Raw genomic sequence first — 23,957 nt, forward strand, 5'->3', positions numbered from 1 at the left:
CCATTTCCTTGTCCTCCATCATGCCCCCCCCCCCCCCCTTCTCTCCAATGCAAAATCTTTTCCGCTCGTCCTGTCATCTCTCCATCTGTCAGCTCCTCTTCCATCTGTCTCCAGTCTTGCGTAGCCCATCTCTCCATCCATCTTCCATCCATTCCTTCATCAACCTTCCCTCGTTACCCCCCCCCCCCCCATCTGTCTCTGTTGTTCACTCGTTAATCACAGTTCAACATGAAGACCGCCTATTGATTATTCATCCCTCTTTCTTTTTCCGGCCAGCCCCCTCTGCTCCTGCATTCATTAGCGGGGTCCGAGGCCTCCACAGGCTCCTGGCAGTATAATATATATTAATATACTGGATATAATAACGAAGCTATGTATTGATGATGTGTGATCAATCAGAATGCAGTTATAGGCAAACACACGCGTGTTCAATGCACAATGATCTATTTACACTCATTTCCTGTGTCTCTAAACCCAAACGCTCACCACTAGTCTTGTTTGTAATAATTCTTTTAACTAGAATTTAACTGAATCCATTAAAAAAAAATTAACTAATTAATCACACAATTTGCTGTGATTAATCACGATTAATAGCTCTTTCTTTTGTTAAGACTGAAGCTTGTAATCATATTTAAACGTAGGATGACCAAATTAATCACCAAAGCGCCAAATGAATGTAGAATCAACACAAAGGATGTATATTTTAAATCAAATACTATTGTTTAATGGCATCTTTTAACTTTCAAATATATTTCATGACCATGTGAAAAAGTGTTTGAATCAAAAATAAGGAGAATATGAGGGATTAAAGAAGGCTGACAAATAGAGAAGTCCAGAGTTTTTGATGAGAGCTGGTAATAAAAAAAAACCTCAAACTCAAACCAGCCTCAACCTGCTATCTGCTCAGTACAGAAGCTACACACACACACACACACACACACACACACACCAAAACTGTTTTAATCACATGCACAACCTCTTGCACAACCTATAATTTCATAAAGACACACACACACACACACACACACACACATGGGTGGCACACAGGCTTACACATCCATTTGGATTCACACAACAGGCCGCATAGGATCCAACTAGGAAAACATGTTTATTCAAATTCACCAGTGCAGTCAAATGACAAACGTAAATTTTTACACATCAACAGAAACGGACAAACATGGAGCAGTACTGCATTACACAAGTCAAGGTCGGCTAAGGTCGTAACACCTCCTGACACTGGAACAAACAAAACTGTTTTCGGAACAATCAGCTTGAGAGCGTTCGCGCAATCCTACGTGAGATTTCGTACGCGCTCATATTATTATTCTTATTATTTGCCAAGCAGAAAAGTGACATAAAAAAAGGTCCTCTGACCAACAGAAATCACTCCTTGTAGTCTTTTGTGTGTGAAGTTGTTATGATACACTGCCCCCTGCTGGTCAGGAGGCAGTTGTACAGCAGCTGATTGAGCAGTAGGGAGAAATCACACTGATACAGGATCAGTTTTCCAAATCCCTCTAAAGGCTGCAGTACTAAGTCTGCTATTTCTCTCAAGACTAATCTTGAGTCCAAGTTCTTGCGCTCAAGCATCTTTTGATTTGGTTTTGCCTCGATTTCAGACCCTGCCAGGTGGCAATTTATTACATTTTGTCGCATCAAGTCAACACATTAAATCTACAAAGCTATAACAACTTAGCCATTGCTTTTTTCCATCCAGTGTATTAGGCTGTCATATAAACAAGCAAGATTGGAGTGCAATCATTTGCCAACTGAACGCTGTGGTCGTGAAAAAGATTTTGACTCAGACCAGGCTAGACCTGGTCTGTTTCTTGCACCTTGGACCACAGACCTGGTTCAAAACTTTCGGGACTTAGGGATTTAGGGACTTGAAGCTGATCCTGTGTCAGTGCTACAGACGTATGTTACATTTATTCTAAATCGAGCGTGCATTTGTGTCTAAATGTAACATGTTAGAGTTTGCATGTATCCAATGCCGTGTTCCTCCTTCATAGTTGCTAGGCAGAAAAAGTCTACGCATGAAAACTGACAAACGTATGGAAGATGAAGTTACCCAGAATATGGAAGACACAACAGAAAATTGGATAATCTAGAAATAAGGACTTTACATATTTATGTATTTGTGTGTGTGTGTGAGAAAGAGAGAGAGAGAGAGCAATATCTACAATACACTGTATAGAAACGTCCAATCAATTCAGCAGATATGAGCACATGACCACTGTGTACGAGTCCGGTGTGATAATACAATCCTACACAATTCTTTTGTGTATGTGTATGTGTGTGCGCGTGAGTGTGTGTGTGTGCGTGTGTGTGTTGAAACAGCCAGTACGTTGTAGTGTTTAGGACTCTTCTCCATTGGCGCTATCACCATCATCCTCTCCCTCCTCCTGCTCTCCTTCCTCTTCCTCATCTTCATCTCTCCCTCTGCTTTTCATCTGCAGAGAAAGAAACAGGAACGTGACAAATGACATCAACTTGGAACATATTTAATTTAATTTAATGGGACTTTATTTATCCTACATGATGCGACTGAATGGGGACAATGCATTAAAATCAGTACAACATTTACATATCAGAACATTATCATGTTAAAAAGAACAGGAAAAGACAGGATTGGACATTATAAAAACATGCAAAACTGTTAAAAAATACTTAAAACTGCAGAGTGCACTATGATTAAAAAAAGAGACTTAATTCATATAACCCCTGCCTTTCTCACCATCTTCAATCTCAATTTTTCAATCCTTGCTCAATAAAGTTTGTTCTTTCTTCCTCCTCATCCTGTAACCTCTTTCATTCTGCCTCCCTCCCTCTCTTCATCCCTTCCTCACCTCCTCCTCCTCCTCCAGCAGATCTCCCTCCTCCTCGGAGTCGTTGAGCTCCTGGCTCTCTCTCTCTCTGTCCCTTTTCAGGCTGTCCTCCTTCTTGCTGGAGGTGGAGGAGTGGAGGGGCGACACCTCGCCGGGCTCCGGCTTGGAGCTCTTCATATCTGGACGGACGGAGGGAGAGAGAAAGTGGGACAGAGAGAGAGAGAGAGAGAGAGATGGGTGACATGAATTGGAGGATTGGGGGTGATGAGGTAGAGTAACAAGGGTCGTTAGATCTTCTCCTCTCTCGTCTCTTTGGTTTCCTTTGGTATAAAGCATCACAGACCGCATTACCTCTCGCTGCCATTTGGAGCCGCCAACGTGCCAAAAGTTGCCTAGTGCAGCTTTAACAGGTGGTTTCATCCGAGCAATCTGATTGGTCAAAGACAAGTTTTAACTGTTCTGATTTCTCATTTCCATAAAGCAAGCTAACTCTTGTGGTAACAAGATTGGTTGTGATTTTGCATTTTCTCTACACCGGATGAAATATCTAAGACTTCAAACCGGATGTCATATCACTGTTTGTAAAGTTTGCTCTCCACTAACGTGCCTCCTTGGCTTCCCTCTGTCTAGCCTACCGGACTTCTTGCTGTGATCCTTCTCCATGCGCTCCAGGCTCTCCAGCAGGTAGTCCACCTTGTGTTTGATCTGGGTGAGCTCTCTCTTGATGGTCTGCAGATCATCTACCTTCACTGTGGAGAGAGGAGGGGAAGCAACTATTCAGTGGATGACTTTATCCAAGTGCAGAGAGAGTATTTAGTAGTAGTATTTAGTATTTAGACATATTTATGTGCAAAGGTGTGGCTTGAACATGAAAGAGCAGTGTGTGTGTGCGTGTGTGTGTGTGTGTGTGTGTGTATATTAAACTACTTTCAAATAGTTTCTTGTGATTGTCTAAACGTTCTGGCATTCATTCTATGGTTCTGTGGCCACTCATTTGGTATTCAAATAGGTCAATTCTCTTTTTGGTTTGTGGGTTTTGGTGTGTGTGTGTGTGTGTGTGTGTGTGTGTGTGTGCCGCCTACTGGTGCGGGAGGTCCTCTGGCTGCTCTTGGAGGAGGAGAAGCTGGTCTTGGTTCGTCGGCTCCCACCTCCGCTCAGACTGACCCGCGGACGCTTGGAGGGGATGACGGCACGGGACAGGGGCGGCGGGGGAGGGGGCACCCGGGACTGGTACGAGTACATCCTAATAAACAATAATAATAATAATAATAATAATAAAATACATTTATAGAGCTTTTCAAAACAAAGTTACAAAGTGCTTCAGAAAAGGAAGCAGAGAAGGAAAACAATAAAAGCAACAAAACCTTAAACCAGCAGAAATAAAATAAACAGATAATACAATGACAATAAATTAGAAAATGATAGCGATCAATCTAAACACAAGTACAAGTTTATAAAAGTATGTTTTTGGGAGTAATTTAAAGGAAGGCATACAGGACCTTAAAGAGATAAAATTGCCAAGACAGACATGAGTAGTAACCTTGTATTATTAGAAAGGTAAAAACACTTTTACAGCAAAACTGTTATTCTATTACAAAAAAAATTTAAATTTGCACAAAATCTGGAGATTTTTCGGTACATTCATCAACACATTCATTCATTCATTTTTTCATTCAATCTTTATTTAAATGGCACAGCACTGAGAACAAACTGTCATTTATAGGTGTAAAAAATCAAGTACATTGATATATGAGTATCATAAAAAACATGCAAGAACATTCTGGACAATACAGAGTTCAGCAACAACAGACAATAGGGACATTGCTAGAAAACACAAACATTTATTCTGACAATAGGCATGAACGGTTGATTTAAAAATGATAGAGAATGGGCAGCTTACCTATCGTAGTAATCTCTTTGAAAGTCATAGTCCAGATCAAAAGAGGAACTGTGGAGAGAGTGGAAACGGGGTAGAAAGATTAACTACAGCAGAATGCGCTTACCTTTTGACATGACGTAACAGAGTTTGATTTTGTGCTCCCAAATTAACCGTTTCCCAACCTGTCAGCATGCTGCAGTACTGAAGAGGATGAAATTGTGAAGTGTGTGTGTGTGTGTGTGTGTAGTCATGGTGAGCGTATGCAGTGTGCGGCACACACCTGTACATGTCTCCCGCAGAACGCTTCACCGTCTTCGATCTGTGAGGCTTCGGCTCGCCTGCCAGGTTGATGTCTGAGGGAAGGAAAGCATCGAGTCAAGGAAGGAAGGAAGGAAGGATGAGTTAAAAAGCCAAGGTGCCAGGAATGGGAGAATGGGGGAGAAAAAGGTGTTATGGACAGAATGTGCGAAATTCCAATTAACACCTATTATCACTGCTTCCCCTCCACCTGATGGTAAGTTACTTCGAAAGACAACCGAAGGCCTCGCCCCTGCCAGATGGCATTTGCAAATATTTCTTGGCATTTACCCTAACCTGCTTGGAGTAGCAGACGGGTCAAGTTTTCCAGAAAGTTTAGAACCTAAGCGGCTGCTTCTTTCTTTTGTTTGTTTTCAGGTGAGAGGTTCCCATAAGCCTCTTGGGTTTTTTTTTTTTTTATCTCACCTGCACTTCACATCCCTCCATCTTCCTTTTTTAATCACTTCACTTCTATGTTTTAGCACTAAACTATCTGAAAGTCAAGCCATTTGAAAAGTACAATTCCCTGTGACTGGAAATCTTATCTGACACTATCTGGATGAGTCGTGATGAGATAAATCCCACCCATCTGCTGCTTCAAGCACGTTAAAACAAACAGAATTATTTGAGCACAGTTACACCCAGCCTGATCCTCCTCTGTCTTGGTTGGCTCGTCCTACAGTTATCCTATCTCCATTCTTCACCACACACTGCAAAAATGCCTTAATACATTTAGTCATTTAGTCTAGCACTGAGTTTTCCTTAAAATATGTGAAAAAAAACGGTCAGTCTGGTAAGAAATTTCACTTGTTTCCAATGCAGTTTTACCAATTTCAAAGAACTTTCTTGGAACAAGTCACAATTCTCTAAACCAGTATCAAGACTGTCAACTAATTCACTAGCCTGATGTGAGATTGCCTCCTTGTTAGCCGTTGATTTTCCCCGAACCAATCATTAGTGTCTGACGTATCCGTCTGCTCTGACGTTATTTTCAGTGACACTGATGCTGGCCGTATTTACCAATGTTACCAAGAATATTGGTCATTTTTGTCAATTTTTTTGACACTTTGCAAAGACTGTTGAAGAATGTTGGTTAAGGGGGTGATTTCAACAAATATTATTCAGCCGAAATGCCAAATAAAAACCATTGCACAAACGTTTCAAACTTTAGTCTCGTGCACAAAGGCGCTGATTGGCTCGATTGTTTCTCCGAGCGAGAACAAGCCGTTGACTAGAGCAACACCAGACTCTCTGAATCGCTCGACAAAATCTGAAAAGTGAGCGGGATGCGATTCAAGAGTCTGGAACCAGGCTACTAATTCAAGAAAATTCTTGAAACAAGTTGATTTGCATTGGAAACAAGTGAACTGGAAGATTGTTCTTCAATTATTTTAAGAAAAATAAGATTTTAAGAGTCAATACTAGACTCAATGACTTCGCAGAGCAGCTCCACCACTGGGATTCCTCATTACACACACACACACACCACACCTGCTGAACCCCTCGCTTCTCCCTCCTCACCTAGCACCTGTCCCACGATCATGCGGCCGTCCTCCCCGGCCACGGCGGCCCGGGCGTTCCTCTCGTTGGAGTACTGGACGAAGGCGAAGCCCTTGTGCACGGAGCAGCCCACGATCTTGCCGTACTTGGAGAAGATGGCCTCCACGTCGGCCTTGGTGACCAGCAGCGTGTTGAGGTTGCCGATGAAGACGCGGGAGTTGAGGGAGCGGGGGTCCGTCTTGTTGGTCACATTGCTGGCCATCAGGCTGGCGGCGGTGGACGACCAACTGGAGGAGGGGAGGGGAGGGGGGGATGGAGAGAGGTAGACATGGAATAGGGGAAAGGGGAAATAGTGAAGACGATGGAGAGGGACAGGGGTGAGCAACAGAGAAACAGAGTGAAAGGAGGGGAAAAAATATGAGATGGAGGATTAGTATGGGGGGGAGAGAGGAGAGACAATATGAGCGGGGAAGCAGTAAGCGGTGGAAAGAAGAGGTGTGAGACCAGAAGTGGGAGGAGGGGGAGAGAGGAGAGAGACAGAGGATGAGTGGATGGACGTGTAGAGCGTCTTTTGGACTGTATGGATCTGGGGAAACACTGCACCTGCTTTATCAGACTGACTGAGCTTTGCGACTTGAATTGTGCAAAATACTCCTCATACTCTCATTTTCTAGTGTTAATATACGGCAAACACCTGCACTCTTCCTTAAATATACATAAAACATAAATGAGTGTTGTGTTCACTGTCAATCACGTAAATATTCAAGGTCTGACTCCTACTTTCTACCTCCTACTGTGCAGTTTAGAGAGCAGAAAAGGGGGGTAGCTTCCTATATTTTACACACTAGCTGTGTGTTTGCACTTCCATCCATTGAGGGAAGTTAGACAGGAGCCTCTACATGTATCAGACAGCATAATATACAGTGTGATTGGGGTTTTGAAGCAGCCAGAACTCACTCCATTTTGTCTGTACTCTGGTCGGTGTGGAGGTCTGCCTGCCTGTCTGTCTCTGTTGGAGAGAAGAGCGTCGTTATTGGTCCCTGATCCCTGATGGGGGGAGGGGGGAGGGGGGAGGGGGGGCCTCAGTGGGGCGGGGGGGGTGACTATGGGAGATGGAGTCAGTGACTAAAGGGGAAAACATCTACTACACCTTCACGGAACTAAACCTCCAAAAAGTGGTGTTTTCTCTTGGGGTTTTTGGCACCGACCAAGAGGTACATAAGGAGGGGTGGTGGTGGTGCTGGTGGTGGTGGTGGTGGGGGGGGGGACTGGCTCCGTGAAAAAGGGCTGGTCAGGTGGAGGTAAAAAGAAAAAAAGAATGGAGGCTGTCATAAAAAAAAAACCTGTGGGATAAATGTTTGTTATAATGGTAAAACATGACATTGCATGACTGAGAAAATTGCTTTTAACTGCCAAATATATTCAATTAAAAAGCATTTTGAGAACTGATAACTTGCATTCTCTAAGTATGAATTTACACAACCAGTCACAAGTTTGGACACACCTGATTGAATGTACCATGTTTTTCATGATCTTAAAGCCATTTTGATCTAAAGGCTTCTGCTTAAATGCTTGAAATTTGTTTCTTAGACAAATATAAATAGTGAAGTTGATCCTATGTATGAATTTCTTTCCAAAGCCTTTTGCCTTTCCATCAAGGCAAAGGGCGGCTACTTTAAAGAATCTAAAATATAAGATAGTTTTGTTTTGTTTAACACTTTTTTGGTCACTGCATGATTCCATGTGTGTTACTTCACAGTTTAGATGTCTTTACTATTATTCTAAAATGTGAAAAATAGTAAGAAAATAAAGAAAAATGTCCAAACTTCTGACTGGCAGTGTAAATTAAGACATGCTTGAATTCACTTTTATGTCTTGTAAAGCTTTGTGGGGGTTTTTATTTCTGCATCAGATCACACACACCTTGCAATGAGAAAGGACCGGCTTTTCTTGGCTGCTGCTAATTCCCACTCAACCCTATAAGAAGCGCTCATCTTATTATAAACCACTTCAAGCCATCACAAAACCATATCTCAACTGCCAAAGTTGGTGACGCTGCCGGGCGGTCGGGCTGAGCTGTAACCCGGCGGCAGCCTCTCTCTCTCGCCCTCTCTCTCTGGCCGGTCGCTACTAGCAGGGGATTACATTGTTTGTGGCGGGGCTGTCTGGCCAAAGCTTAATGCTCTCCTCTCCTCTACATGATTTGGCAGCGACGTTTCTATTGCTTGGCAAGCTGACAGTTGTCTACAACACAGCGTGTGAACAGGAGGGGGAAATATCACAGGCCGCTTAGTAATGTTTATAATTCTTTGCGGCATGTAGGCCTGCAACCAGGATATTCAAAGTGGAATATCGATGGCTTATACATGGGCACTCCACATTATTTGCATGACAGAGACGGATATTGAACACAACCAATCAGGTCATATCCGGATCCCAGGGCCGTTTCATTGTTGGATGGTAACAGCAGCACTCTTTATTGGAAGAGACTTTGGTATTACTTAGCAATATACATATTCTGCATGAGTGTTTTTGATTCAGAACAAACAAACAAACTTGTTAAATCATTTTATCTTGTATCCAGACTTATCAAGCTTATTTTAGGCTTAGGCTTTTAGGCTAAGCTTATTTGTTTAGCGAAATCATCTTAGTGCACTGGCAGATTATTTCACCGGTGTCAACAAATTTGACTTGTTTTTTTCAGGATAATGTAACTTGTTTTAGGACATTTACTTTATGATGCATATCAATTATGAATCATATCTATGATGAATGATGGATGAATGAAGTCATATTGGCATGTATCAAGTGAAATGTATTGAAACCAGCAAGATTATCTGCCAGTGCAGTGAGATAATTTGACTAGAAATATCACAAAATAAGCTTGACAGGTCTGGCAACAAGTTAAAATCACTGGACAGCTTGCCATTTTTTGCAGTGAGCTTGTAGCTTAAAGGGTAGAACATGACACTATTACTGCCAGTAGGGGTTCAATTCTCAGTGGGACTCACACTAAAACTATCCATTCATGGCCCCTTGGCTAAAAATGTCCACCAAGTGACATGTGATATTAACAGCTTATGAGATCTTTTGACATTTCTTAGCCTCTGCCTCATTTGGGCCTCATTGTATAATAAGTAATATGGCCGACTGCTGAGATGGCACATAGTGGGCATCCCCAAAATTCACTTTGGCTGGCCAGTGAGTTAATTCAAAGAATTCATTGGTGTGAGTGAGTAGTGGTTTAATGTTTGTGCTTCAACTGTGAAAGACACTGCAACTGCAGCTCTCAAGACTCATGCTGGAAGACAGACAAGACAAAATACCTAACGAGAATCAGTGGCAGAGGAGCAGCTTGGCAGTGGGTACAGATGTGTCACATTTATGCACTTTTGTGTGTGTGTTCTTAAGAGATTTTGGGAGTAAATACGACCCAGGCATTTATTATAAATAGGAGTGTGTTCTTAATTTAACCTTCCTGGTTAAATGAGGTAAAAAAAATCTATATATTTTCAGTATATACAATGGATGATGGATCTGAGAGAGCGAAGTATCAAGTCCTCCCCCTGACTCTAGGCCATTACTAATAGGGATGTTTGAATTTGCTTACTCTATAGAGAGTAAAAAAAATGCTCATCACCTTTAATCAAGTAGATTCCATATTAGTAATTATTGAATCAGTTAGTAATTAATGGGTATACAATTTAAGCATGCTTATTTAATGATCACAAAACAATTGTTTGGAGAAATAATGGTGACATCACTATTATTATTAAGAGCAGCACCTCTAAAAGGCAGGGACCTGTGTGTGTGTGTGTGTTTAATAGACGAGATGTGATTCTATCAAATCACATGCACAGTCACAAATACAGAAAATCACATTACAAAGCAAAGGCAGCAAAAATCAGGACTCATTCTGCCTTTGTCAGTGCCAGCCCATAATCCGAGGACTTGATGCAGGAGGAGTCGAGGGAGTGTGTTATTCGGCGAAAGCTACAAATTGGGTTTCCCTTAATCAACACTGAACATGATGCGTTTAATTATCTAAACTGGGAGCTGTGTGGGGGGGCTCATTTAGGAGGCGACCAATGTGAAACAGTTTGAAAATTAAGCGTTGATTCTCTATCACAGCACGAAAAACACTACATGCTACTTGCTCTAGGAAAATCCAAAAGGGGGGAAAAACAGGCTAAATCACAAAGGGGAGAAAACAGAACTGGAATGTAAAAAAATGATGCAAAAGTTGAGGTGAAAAATAAAACCAAAAAAAGGTTGAGACCAACTTACGATTTGTCGCTGCTCAAAAAAGCGGCTTCAAAAACTAAACAGGGGGAAACAAAAAGGTAATATTAGAAATTAAGCCCTTTTAAAAATGACCTTCATCTGTCATTACAACTGGCAGGGGAGGGGGGAGTGAGAGGGCAAACTATGAAAACTAAGTGAAAAACAAAAGATTTGCCTAAATTAAATATCCTCAGTGCCACTGGCAAATTCCCACTGTGAATTTGTCCCAACTCCAACCCTGAAGAACCAGCATTTGCTATAGCATGGGGCTGAAATGTAATGCAATAAAACATGCATGCTTTCTGTATGGGGGCTGTTCACTCATTCATTCATTAATAATGCTTTATTCACTTTGAGACTACAATTCACACGATGAAAACCTTCAGCCTCAGTAATTTCATTATAGGTTGAACCTTTTTTAAATAAAAAGATTTCCAAATTCAGCTGCTGAGCTGACTGATTTGAGGGATTTAGAAGAAACTGGCTCCAACCCTGCATGATTCAAACAGGAAAAAAACAGTAATGAAAGGATTTAGGCCATTTTCTAATATATAGGTAATAAAGAAAACATGGCCTTTATTTATCAAGCTTCTCAGCATTGGAGTGATGCTCTGGTTAGGGCTTTCTGCTTCATTATACCATTCAAATGGTCATCACAATGGGAATGGGAATAAGCCTAGAGATTTTGTTAATGCTTAACGTATTTTAAAATGATCAAATAAATCAAATCATAGATACACTAGAGAGACCAGAGACTTTGCAAGTAATGGAATGGAAGGCTGTGAAGTTATTATTATTATTACTTCATAATTTAACATTGATTTAACCAGGTTAGTCACAGTTTATTTATTTATTTTTTTTCAAGGGACTTCTGGTAAAGCAGCAAGCAAATCTGGTTAGGCTTTGAGGACTAGTGGGTGCCAGAGCAGCCATTCACTAATCACTTAATGAATGATTAATTAATTGATCACGCTTAACAGAGCCTAGTCTGCTCATGCTGGTGTCCAGTTCTTTCGCTGCAACGCTACAGCAGCTCCAATTTGTGTTGTCACTTAAACTGCCACTTTATTAGTGACACAAACATAATTGGATTCATATTAGAGCTGAACAATTAATCAAAAAAATGTAATCTAAATCCCAATATGACCTTCTGCAATTTCCAAATCGCAGAGGCTGCAATTAATTGCTTAAGAGAGAGAGAGAGGCGTCCAAAATGGATTTCTGAACAAGGTGTTTTAGAGCTGCAGGTAATCTTTGGTCCATGAATCAACTATAATACTGGGGAAAACCTTTTATCACACTCAAACTCAGTAAATCCTGCACACTGACATCTATTTTGTTTTCCAAATCACCTTTCTTACAATATTTTTAAAAAAATGATGACAAGAAAATGAAAAGAAAATGTTTAAATAGCAATTGCAATATTCTGTTTAATAATCTCAATTAGCCTAGATTTTTTTAGTCAATATCTTTCAGCCCTATACTTCATATTAAAATCAAGTTCAGCTGAGGGGTTTATAGTGCCACAGTAAAACGTGGCACGATAACACCACAACAGTCAAAGGCCTCCATCCCCTGCGTGGCTCAGCCTGGCGTCCACACAGCCAGGGGGATCATACGTCATATGAATATGTTATCGTAATATCACGACTATGCAAATAAAGAGGGAAGGGAGCTATGACGCCCGCGAGCCTCCTGTGACTGATCTCTGGTTGTACGGCCGCTGACCTAGAACCCCCGACATCTGACTGAGGGAACCTGTGACGCCCCGCTAGGCCTCCGTGTAGAGGTCAGAGGTCACGGCCGGCTGCAGGACAGAACAGCGCCCCTGGAGCCGGGGGGGGGGGGGGGGGGGGGGGGTCTCTTACTCAAGGACACTTCCAGAGGACACACTTGGGGCCATGGGAGGGGAGAGGATGGGGAGAGGGAAGGGGGGGGGGGGATAAAAACTGGGACCCTGCAGCTTCAGAGCGATCTCTTTAACCACTAGGCCACCCTGCTTTCCCTCTGGAAGCCTGTTTGGATAACTGGACTAAGAACACTGCATAGATACATGTGATCATTCACTATAGGCGGTAAGAAAATATCTATGAATGCAAAAAGCAAAGAGCAATTAAGAGGTCTAGGCCTGGTTACAGCCTATTAAGGTTTTCCTAATAGGCCCATCTATCTGTAGGCCTTCCTCCTGTCTGTGTATAAGCTGTTCACCAACGCAGAATAAACTGGTAATGAATGCATGGGGATTCTCAATCTGCAAAAGGACTTTAATGATTATCAGAATTACCAAAATATGCAAAAAAAATTATGTTGCACCAATGCTACAGGACTCCCAATAAATGAGTCTTTGACCGCACAAATACACCAAAACACTGTTGTGTACATGTTCCTTGAAAAACGCCCCCACTTCTCATTGGGAGGTAAAAAAAAACATCTTGCCTGAAAAATTACATCACTCCTGAGAGATTTTACTGCAGAAAGTAGCTGTCTCAGCACCGCCAAAAGCACAAGGAAAACACGAAAAACAGATCTTATCAGTCAATTTTCAACGACTGCAAATCAAGTTACAGGTGGGGGGAAAACAAAGAGATCGAGAATAAAAAGCCTTTTAAAAACATACTTCCAGAAAAAGGGCGACCAGTTTTGCACACTATCATTTGTCCAGAAAAGCTTGGAACAATCTTCGATATTTCTTTCCTCGAAAACATGACCACAATCAGATAAACAATACGCTCATATAGCAGCCCTGAAAAATGGAGGTTTAAAATGTCTCATTCGAAAAATAAGGCAAAAATGTTGCTGTGGAAGCTACTTAACACTAGTTCTGCGCAGCTTATATTGCCACCCGCTGCATCACAAAATGTACGCCACTAAAGCCAACACAGTCTCAGAATACCAGCCAGAAAAATGCATTAAAAATAAAAACAAAAAGTCCCAAAGATGGTTCAAAGTCAGAAAAAAATAAAAAAAATAGAAAAAATCTCTCGGTTAAAAATACTCACCAGGAGCTTAATATTAAAAATGAGTAAAATTCAACGTTGTTTTACTTGGGTAGGTTACGATCCGTTTACGGCTCTGCTGGCTGATACCATCACCTTGAAACCAGTGGACACGAAATGGCGTCGAGTTGTACACATAAGAGAAGGGTCACGCCCTCTTCCGAATACCGAGCTCTGATTGGCTGGTAACAGCAGACTGTGGGGATATACCCTTCCCCGATTGGTGGATACGCAACTCAGTCCAGACCACGAATGACGACACAGACTTACGAAATAGAAAAAAATAGTGATCTTGTAATGTATTGTATTCTTGATTAAAATGAAATATGAACACTTATTCATGACTCAATAAGAATATTAGTCTTTTAAAGAACTTTGATGAGATCCTACCTAATTGCATCACATAACTGAGATTTGTTGACAACAAATAAGATGCTGTATTTTTAATTCATTCTTTATTTCTGTTTTATTTGTTGTCTGCCTCTTGGTTATGCACTATTGTGTGTTATTCCCTTTTTTTAAGTGTTACTGTACATGTTTTGTGATTATTGGTATCTGATTATTGGTATTTTCTTGTATTTTAAATGAAAAACAGAAGAATATAGCCTAGAAGAATGCTATATAACATATAATAAAACTATAAAGATATAATATCCTATATGAATATGATAGGAATATTGTACTGACACCATAGGAGATAAAATACCATAAAGTATGATGAGGTCACTAAACTCAGTGACACACTGTAAGCCCCTATAGGAATATTATAGTGATGTTTCATTAGGGCAAACACACACACATACACACATACACACACACACATACTCAAAACTGTTTTTTTATTGCATCTATGCATTTATACTCAAACATAATTAAAAACTGAAAGGCATGTGATACACACCTGGCCTTTTTCATACTGGTAAACAACATTGTGCTGCACAAACTTAACTGTGACAACAATGTAAAAAAAAAAGAAAGAAAAAAAGAACAATCACAAACAATTTTATTAAAACATTACCCCGCTGATACACCTGTGACTGAATGGTTTTGATAAAGTAATGTCACCGAGCAAGGTCACCGCTTCAACTTCTGTGAGAATGGACCTGAAATGTAAACAAACATGGGTTTGTCATGAGCGAAAGGGAGGGAGAGAGAGAGAAAGAGAGAGAGAGAGAGAGAGAGAGAGAGAGGTGTATTCAAGCGTGAGTGTGTGTGTATCAAATGCAGTACCTTGGATGTCGGCCATCCTCCTGCGGTTTCGAGGCAGGGTGAGGTCCGGTCTTGAGGCGGACTCCGGCGTCCTCAGCACCTCCTCCAGCCTACACTGCTCCTCACTCACCTGATAATCCACAGATAGTCAGTAGTTAACAGATAACAAGAGCAAGTGATGAGAAATGACTTGTTTTTATTATGTTTTACTGTTACTATAATTTTGTTATTGCAGCCATAAAGCCTTGGCAATGTATGCTATCCAGAATGATATTTCCATAGAACTTGAATGGATAGAACGGTTCTTTACTGCTTGCCATGTTCATTTGGCTAGTACAGCATAAAATTGTGATTATAGGATTTTAAGGGTTAATATGCTATGGTGACAAAGCAAGTCTGGGCATTAAGGCCATAAAGTCTGTGTGGAATAAATTAAGATTTAATAATTTATATGCAGTAAGTATATCATTCTTTCTTTATCTGTTTGCAGAGTGGAAAAGTACTGAATCCTTCATGCAAATTGTTTACCAAACTGTGGAAGAAATTAAGATTTAATCATTCATTAAGTAGCTATATTCTTTCTTTAGTCTGTATCTGTTTGCATGAAGGATTCAGCACTTTTCCACTCTGCAAACAGATACACACTAAAGAAAGAATGATATAGGTCCTACTTAATGCATGTAAATCATTAAACCTTAATTTCTTCCAAAGTCCGTCACACTTGCTTGAGAACTGTGCGTGTCTGTTGTGCTTAGTGCTCAGTAAACTGTCCAAACTCAACTGAAAGCTGACATTAGCAACAAGGTTAATGTATCAAAGTAAACCTGAGGAAGCAACAAGCAAAACGCATTGTCCGCTCCTTTTATTAAGCCTATTTGCAAATGCTGTAAGAAAAATAAAGATGCGATCACATTTTCAGCAAAGCCTATTACGGGTATGTCGTTCTATGTTCATTCAGGTCTATTTAAAGCTGCACTGGGCAATTTCACATAACCTGATATCCTCCATAGTCACCATTTGTGGGTTAGCACGTCCTTCTTTTATCATCTGAATTGGGTTTCTGTATGAATGCTCACCTTGGATTATGGCACAAAGGACCGCAGCATCAAATCCGGTGTCTACTGGTAAATCTCTGTCTCCCTACCTGAGATGGAGTCTGCTGACGTTTCCTTCTAGCTCCAGGCGTGTTGGGTCCCGGGCTTTCCACTCCACCTTTCTGCCGTTCCCTCTCTCTCTCCCTCTGCTGAAGGATGGCCTGCCGCGTGGTCCTGTACTCCAGAGAAAAGTTACTGACGGTTTTGCAGAAGTCCTCCGCATTTGTGTCTCGCACCACGGCTCGGGAGTAGCCGAGGAATAACAGGAAAGAGTGGAACCTGGACGGACAAAATTGAGAGAAATAAAGAGGAAGACAATGAAATGCAAAGAAGGGAAATGTTGGCCTTTGCCTAATGTGCCAGACAATCATATGGCAGCTGGTTTGTGATGCTGTTTTATCCTTAGATGAAGGTTAAAGAATAAGGTAAAATGGTGAATACATTTTTCACAAGCTGTACTTGTTCATGGCCTAATTGGTAGTAGAATAATTTGATAAATGACAGATGATGAACTAAACTAAACTAACTCGTTAGAATTGAATAAGATTCATGAAATTGAATGAGAAGGCATTATCAAACTGGAGAATAGAGTAGGTGTAATATATTCACGACACTGTTAATAGTCTCCATCATATCCTAAATTCGTGTATCCAGCATATCCCATTCCTGTTAAAAGTGACACCTCACTCTCCTGGGGAATCATTACGGCTCAGGGAATTTCAGATTAGTGCAGATTATTTTTTACACAGTTTTTTGACTATACTGGCCGCCAAGGACTTTGCCAGTAATTAGTAGTACACTGAGTTAAACACACTCTTTTATGACTCTTTTTGGAAGGTTGTTAAAGTAATAATCCGTAACAATTTCATATAAATAAATGTCTCTCTATCACTGATTGATAAAACACAGTAGTGATTCAATGCATACCCAGTTTATGAAAGCTTTTACATTTGCTGTTATAAACACCCGGTGTGAGGTAGGTATTTCTTGGGAAAACAGTAGGAAGTGATGCAGTTTGTGTTTCTGGCAGCAGCAACAGTTTTTTTTTGAATAAATGGAAGAAGAACCGGGTAGTTATGAGCAGCGATAGCCAACATCCCTGTTCATTTTTCCCTTACCTGTTGATGACTCGACGATGGACGGCTCTCAGGACCTTCAGCCTCCCCTCGCACTCTTTCAGGAACTTAGGCAGCCTGCGGCGGAGGGAGCCGTCTGGGGCCGAGGCCTCTTCCTCTCTTCCCCTCCTCTTCTCCCCCTTTCCTCCTTTCCTCCTCTCCTCCACCCGCTCCAGTACCTGTAGCTGCTCCCATGATGCTTTGCACAGGGCCTCTAGCTGGGTGAGGTTGGACTGGACTAAGGAGTAGTCGCACTATATAGACAAGAAAGAGAGGGCAAGCTCTGATTGTGCGCTTTGGGGTAAACTCCAACTCTCCAATTCAAAGAGAGACAGACTTCTCTGAGTCCGGTCTCAAGAGCGTCTCGGATTTGTCTCGTTCTTGTTTGACTTGGACTTGTCTTGGTCTCAGCTACTATTGGATATTGACTCAACCTTTAACTGCCTATCTAAAAATTTGAAAAATGAGCAATTTTATTGATGTTTGCTTGATTTTTTCCCCCAGCAGTACAAACAATTTAAGGGATTTCACATGTGGAAGCCTGTGTATGTAATTGTCCTCAAACTTCTATGCATTGATTAGTCAGTTCCTATGCATTGATTAGTTGGATGTTCAAGGGTATAGTACAGAGTGGATTTGCAGATAGACTTGCAGTACATCTCTGTTCATCCTTAAGAAACATTATTTTTGTATTTGGAAAGACATGAACACGGTTTATTGGCTGTTTTGGTCTTGGTCTTGAACAGGATTTGATTTGTTCTAGTCTCAGTCTTGACCTGGTCTCAGCCTCCTTTGGGCCTGGACTTGGAATTGACTTGGCCTCGTCTGGTCTTGACTACAACCCTGACTAAAAGCATTTTGCCATCCAATCACTTATTTACAGAACATTACATAACCCTGCCCCAGACACAGACACATACACGCACAAACACACCCACACAGACACACAGACCCAGCCGTACGCACACAGACGCACAGACGCAAGTACGCACCTTGCTTGCTTTGATAACAGCGGTGATGTCAGAGTAGAGGTCCGAGGATTGTGGGTAGAGCTGCAGCAGCAGGACACAGACGTGGTGCAGCAGCGGCTGGCGAGAGTGTGTATCCCTCACCTGGGACAGCTTCCCCAGGTAACTCAGCTCAAAACCACGGGCCTTGGCGCATTTATATGTGTTTTGCGTGTTTGTATGTGTTATGGAGCAGAAATCGACATTCACAAAAAGACTTAATAACATTCAGAGATGCATAAAAGATGGATAACAGAAGATGTAAGGCCACAATTAAGCACTCACCTTACATCCATTGAGAAAGTTACCAATCGCTAGCACTGTAGCCAGAATGCATCTAAAGGTCTGACTGGCTGCTAGCTGCTCCATGGCCAACTTCAGGTGGAAGAGAGGCTCAGCAATTTCCTGTTAAGAGGAGGGACACATGGAGAGGGCAATGAGAGGATTCATACAGAGTAGGTAATCCATGCTTATTTTATTTTGGTAACATCTTTTGTGCTAATAAGCGCTCATGTGGTGTTTCTGCACTGCACTTCCCAGAGATCACCTGTCACTCAAACAGTGTGTCCACCAGTACTGCGACGTCTTTTTCCTTGGATTTTCTATTGATGAAGTTTGAGTTTCTGTAGATGGCGCTCTTTTCTTTGTCTGTTCAGCCATGAAGGCTATCGCTGCTCATGCTAACTACCCAGATCTTATTTATTCCAAACAAACCGGAAACGTAAAACGCATCACTTCCTATGCGCCAGAGATTTTTTCCTGGGAAAGACCTAGACATCGGGTGTTTAGAACAGCAAATGTAAAAGCTTTCATGAACTGGGTATAGGTTGAATCACTATTGCATTATATCAGTTAGAGAGTGGCAAATCAGACATTTATTTATATGGAAATGTTGTGGATTATTACTTTCAATTTCATTCCACATCATCTTCTCCACCTTCACTCACCCTCTCTAAAGTGTCGTAGTCCAGAGCAAAGGCCCAGAGCTGAAGCCTGGAGCTCAGGTGAGGGATTTCCCCCAAAGTGAGGAGGCAGAGCTCAGCCGGGGCCAGAGGGGAGCGGGGCGACTGGGCCTTGGCTTCCTGGATCAGACAAAGTTCCTCCTCACTTGGGACGAGCGCTTGGAGCCGCTGTGTTAGAGGAGGGCGTGGAGGGAGATGGAGAACGTGAGAGAGAGAGATAGAAAGGCGGGGAGAGGCACACAGGTCGCTTCAGAAATAGAGATGGTGAATCCATGTTAATGAATTTTAATCATTTTAGAAAAGGTTAAGAAAGCTTAATGTGGGGGTGTCCTGGTGGCTCGGTGGTCTAAGGCGTGTACCATGTAAAAACCGACCCAGGACCTTTGTCGCATGATGCATGCCCCTCTCTCAACTTTGAACTGTCTAATAAAGGCAAAAGTGGCAAAAAATAATCAAAAAAAGAAAGCTTAATATTAGAGACCATTTTAGAGAACGTATCAATATCAAATCTGACAAAGAAGAATAGATAGATTCAGGGCTATCTGTGTCCATAATCTATTTGATACCACCGGCCCTGGTACCCATCATATATCCTGTCAGACCAAATTTCATCAGGACCTTCTCTCTTGTGTCTATACTCTGCATCCCTCTCAGGTTTCATACATTCCCAATAAAGAAATACTAAGGGCAGCAGATTGCTCACCCAACAAAAAACAGATCTAGAGGTCAATCAAATGCTGAAGCCCGACTTCCGAAGGACGTGACCACTGCTGTACCTGGACGTCCTCTCTGTCCAGAACGCTGCTGTCCATGCTGTAGATGGCAGGGGGGAGGAGGCGGGGAGGGGGCAGGCTGCTCAGGGCGATGGTTATGATGTTACTCCGCTTCACGCCCAACACTGAGACCGACGGCTGTTTCTGTGTCGGGAGAGGAAAGAAACAGAGAGGGAGATGAGATGTGCAATCATGAGAGTTAATACATTTTAGGGTTTATTTTATGCTGCATTCATGTGATGTTGGATTTATCATAAATATGAGCTGCCAACTGGGAAAAAAAATTCACATCGGCCTCCTAGTGATAATTAGGACTTCACTGAAATCTGGGGTGAAGCCTGACATCTAAATAGGGTACTGAACTAGTCATCTGCTATTAGTGGTGACCAAAGACCAGCCAATAGCAAATGACCAGTTCAGTACCCTACTTTTCACCATTAGGTGTCACTCTTCACCACAGATTTGGGTGGGGTTTAGTTACTTTTTAATTAAGTAGGACTTCCACAAATTGCGAAAGAGAATCCATTGATGTCGACAGTCCAAGATAAAATTATCACAGTAATACAATCAACTCTACTTATGAAAGGCGAGTAATATCTCCCGCAATTTGTCCATAGTTGATTTTAAATCCATAAATAAGAATTATTTTAGATTTGGGTGTTCCAATGAATCATACACATGAACTTTCAGGTTGTGACGTCATCCCATCCTTTCACTTCTTCTGATATGACGTAGCACTTTGGTACCAGACTTGGTACACAGGACAATACATTGACTCCCAGAATTTTAGGGAAAGTATTTGATGGAAGGAAACTATTTGAAAATCGGTTTAGTATACTTTTCTGTGATTGTCAACTGACCTGACACCATATTAATTGCCCTGATATGGTAAACCCCACCCATCTAATACTCCAAGCAGGACAAAACGAACACAGCATCATTACTTGCAGCTCCTACTTGACCTACAGTTGCTTCATAAATCTGTATATTGAATTAGAGAGAGACTGTGAAGTGAAGAAAAATAAGTAAATCAGCACTATCTAACAAGATGACTGCAAGCCATCAGTTTTGAAACACAAATGTCTGATTCATCACTGCTTCTCCTGAAGCACCATCCTCTCTCATAGCTCTTACCCGCCACCCACCAACCACATGACAGGTGGTGCCTTTGCCCTTGGACTCAAACAGGTACTTCAGTCGGTTTTTATCCAGGTGGACCGGCTCAAGCCCAGCCCAAATAGTCTGGGTCCCAAAGCGGGTCACCTTGGGCAGGGGAGGCAAACTCTGAAGTTCCCTCCAGTGGAGCTTCAAGGTGCGATTTCTAATAGTTGTGCCCTTAAGGGAGGCAGGGGGCAAGGGTGGGGCTAGGGGAGGAAGAGGAGGCGGGGCCGGAGGGGCTTGGACACATCCTGACGTTTCATTGGTGGAATTGGTCCCGTCTTCCTCCGCGCTGTCTAATCCCAGGTCTTCCTCGTCCCAGAGGTCCGAGAAATCCAGGGTGTTGAGGCGGAGACGAGGAGCAGGTTTTGGGAAAGAGGCCCAGGATTGGTCGAAATCCCAGGTGGGGTGGGAGTCCTTGGTTTGGTCCGACTCCTTCATTGGTCTTTCAGAGTTTTCCTTAAATCGAGAAAAATGTCCTGTTCAGTAGCAGTAACTGGATGAATTGGGTTAAGATTTTTTTGTGCCTGAGAAAAGGTGCCTCCAAAAGTGTTGCGCACTCATTCCTCATATCAGAAAACAACGAGGCCTTTTCAGATAAACAGCGTATTCTGTCACTGCTGCTTCCTTGTGTTCGTCTCAGCAGCTAAACTTGATTCCCTCTTGTCTGTTCTTCTCACTGTGCTGTCAGCAATCCACTCAGAGACTCCTTGTATTCATCTGAATGTCTCTGGATGCTCAGCCTCACTCGTTGACCACAGAAGCTCATAACTCACACAAGCAAACCATAATCTTTGAACCACCTCTGGGTGTTCTCACAGTAAAGCAACCTGTAATTGCCTCGGGTGCAGTGTTTGTCCTTCAAAGTTTCAGAGAGTTGTCGAAAAGTGACGCTTCAATCCAAAAGTCGATTGTTGTCCTGCCTCCACTTCAGAAACTTGTCGAAAACTGAATCCATTTGAAGAGAAAGCATTTCATACTGCATTTCTTGATGGGTTGTATTTAGTCCCAAGTCTAATTCTAATGAGAAAATCCAAGGAACGGCTCTGCGCAGCACTTCCAAAATATCCAACTGACCTGCTTCTGCAGCTATCCTGTCTTTCATCTCTCTCTCTCTCTCTCTCGCTCTCTCTCTCTCTCTCTCTCTCCCATTCGAACAGTTGGTGCATCAGTCTCGGTTTATTTGAGTTGCACCCTTTCCCTTAATTTCCTTATCGAGCCAGCATCTCCTGTTTGTATTGCTACTTGTGTATACACAAGCCACTCTATCTGCCTCTGAAGATCTCTCTCTTCCCTCCCTCTTTTTCTTCCTCCCTCCTCTCCGCTGTATGTGTATATTGGCCTCTTTCTCCAAAGTTTGCTCTGCATCACTTTCATATTACATACAGCTTTGTGGTGACGTGTGTTTGACAGATGCAATAACAAGGACACTAAATGAATGGGAAGCTGTCTTGTTGACATGCACAGACAGAGTTTCACATTATATACTGACGCACATGGCACAAGGACAACAGGACCTCACATATGGCAAAAACCTCTACATTCAATAAGTTTCAGTATTTTGTAATTGATGTTAAGAAACCATAAAATGATGATGATGGACAATGCATAAGGGAAATTGATATGCTCCATCTAAAAAAGGAAAAAATATTCATTAATAAGACAATGCGCACAACAAATATTACACAGTTACTGGGTGAAACAAATTGGAATCAAAGATCATGGGAAAGTATCTCTGAATCCTTAAGTGATGAAGTTTATGCAATGTCCGCTGCATCGCCCCAAAACATACAGTGCACACTGTGTTCATAGGAGTCATTTGCATGGTTGACATGCAGCCATAATGAGGATCCCTCCCTCAGTCATTAGGTCTCCCCTAATTACACTTTATCTGGTACAGTGGCCCTGCTGTCTGGAGGGGCCAGTGAGGCTCATGGGACATTTGGGTCAAAAACAGCTCTTTTTAACCTTTATTTATGAAGGGAAGGTTTCTGAGGATAAATGCTATTTTTCAGCCCCTCCATGCTTGACATTCATACAGTTACATACATTCACACCTGGGAGCTGCCCAGTACAGTCACAGTCTTATACTGTTGGCTGCTGAGTAGATTCACAGGAGCAAATGGTCTCTATCAGATGAAAACATCATAATTCCAATTTCTGTGATTTTGCATGTTTTAATGTCAACTGAAGGATTTCATGCTTGTCTATATGGGTTGAGATACAACCCTTGGGTTTATGAAACTTTTCAGAATCATTTAGATAAAAGTCGATGCATGATCGTCAAGCTAAACACAAGGCTGGTTTTCTTAGTTGCTGAAAAGTTTACATTTTGGAGATACAAGGTTTTGGAGGCTTAGTGCCTTGCTCAAGGCTTCCTCGATGGTATTTGTTGAAGGAGGTATGAGTGTAACTCATCCATTTTCCCCACCCAGTACTGTAGGCTACATTACTGAATCTATGACAAACAGATAACACCTCATAAAACTGGTGACAGGTTTATCTGGAGATTTTAAACTTCATATTAACCAAAATTAATGACTACGACTGAATGAAGCCGCAAAATATCTAGGTGTCAAAATATATGTAAATGAGAATTAAACTGGATTTGGCGAGGGCATTAATATTCTGGCTCTGCTGTTAAGTTATTCAAATCCTGGTAAAACCCTTCACTGCCCCGGCTGTGCAGCCCTTTGTTGATCGGAACATGGTGCAGTCAGTGAAACCCAACAGACAGATTTCCCCATGGGAACGGACGTTTCCGGGTGATTTCCTTTGATGAAACTGCCCTGGGACTTCCGAGTTTGTGCGTCTGTGTGTGTGTGTGTGTGTGTGTGTGTGTGTGTGTGTGTCTG

General features: G+C 42.0%; 2 protein-coding genes across 3 annotated transcripts; both read right to left on the minus strand.

The window, feature by feature from the left end:
• Positions 1-1,095: 1,095 nt before the first annotated feature.
• Positions 1,096-13,883, minus strand: hnrnpcb (heterogeneous nuclear ribonucleoprotein C b). 2 transcript variants are annotated; one of them, XM_071910910.2, is made up of 10 exons: positions 13,788-13,861; positions 10,792-10,825; positions 7,462-7,513; positions 6,526-6,791; positions 4,988-5,060; positions 4,729-4,776; positions 3,911-4,071; positions 3,464-3,577; positions 2,850-3,007; positions 1,096-2,453 (listed from the first exon to the last, which is right to left on the minus strand). In XM_071910910.2, the coding sequence occupies exons 3-10, from the start codon at positions 7,464-7,466 to the stop codon at positions 2,358-2,360; spliced, it is 921 nt and encodes a 306-aa protein (XP_071767011.1). In that variant the 5' UTR covers positions 7,467-7,513; positions 10,792-10,825; positions 13,788-13,861; the 3' UTR covers positions 1,096-2,357. The 2 variants fall into 2 exon arrangements, with proteins under 2 accessions (XP_071767011.1, XP_078147994.1); XM_078291868.1 differs by lacking the exon at positions 10,792-10,825 and having other exon boundaries at positions 13,788-13,883.
• A 723-nt stretch (positions 13,884-14,606) lies between these two features.
• Positions 14,607-22,180, minus strand: LOC139920844 (FH1/FH2 domain-containing protein 1). Its single transcript, XM_071910932.2, has 9 exons — positions 21,079-22,180; positions 19,948-20,088; positions 19,157-19,339; positions 18,495-18,614; positions 18,195-18,356; positions 17,206-17,456; positions 16,138-16,366; positions 15,015-15,123; positions 14,607-14,887 (listed from the first exon to the last, which is right to left on the minus strand). The coding sequence occupies exons 1-9, from the start codon at positions 21,541-21,543 to the stop codon at positions 14,859-14,861; spliced, it is 1,689 nt and encodes a 562-aa protein (XP_071767033.2). The 5' UTR covers positions 21,544-22,180; the 3' UTR covers positions 14,607-14,858.
• Positions 22,181-23,957: the final 1,777 nt, after the last annotated feature.

The sequence above is a fragment of the Centroberyx gerrardi genome, chromosome 23 (genome assembly GCF_048128805.1).
Source record: "Centroberyx gerrardi isolate f3 chromosome 23, fCenGer3.hap1.cur.20231027, whole genome shotgun sequence".
NCBI classification, from domain to species: Eukaryota; Metazoa; Chordata; class Actinopteri; order Beryciformes; family Berycidae; genus Centroberyx; species Centroberyx gerrardi.

Bases quoted from the DNA above. Each gene is read 5' to 3' on its own strand.
- hnrnpcb (XM_078291868.1), bottom strand. The intron at 3,578-3,910 runs GTAGGCGGCACA...CTCTCTCCACAG, and splicing joins CCAGAGGACCTCCCGCACCA to TGAAGGTAGATGATCTGCAG. The intron at 3,008-3,463 runs GTAGGCTAGACA...CCGTCCGTCCAG, and splicing joins GGATCACAGCAAGAAGTCCG to ATATGAAGAGCTCCAAGCCG.
- LOC139920844 (XM_071910932.2), bottom strand. From the start codon at position 21,543: ATGAAGGAGTCGGACCAAACCAAGGACTCCCACCCCACCTGGGATTTC. The intron at 18,615-19,156 runs GTGAGTGAAGGT...TCCTCTTAACAG, and splicing joins ACTACGACACTTTAGAGAGG to GAAATTGCTGAGCCTCTCTT. The intron at 16,367-17,205 runs GTAAGGGAAAAA...TTGTCCGTCCAG, and splicing joins CATCGTCGAGTCATCAACAG to GTTCCACTCTTTCCTGTTAT.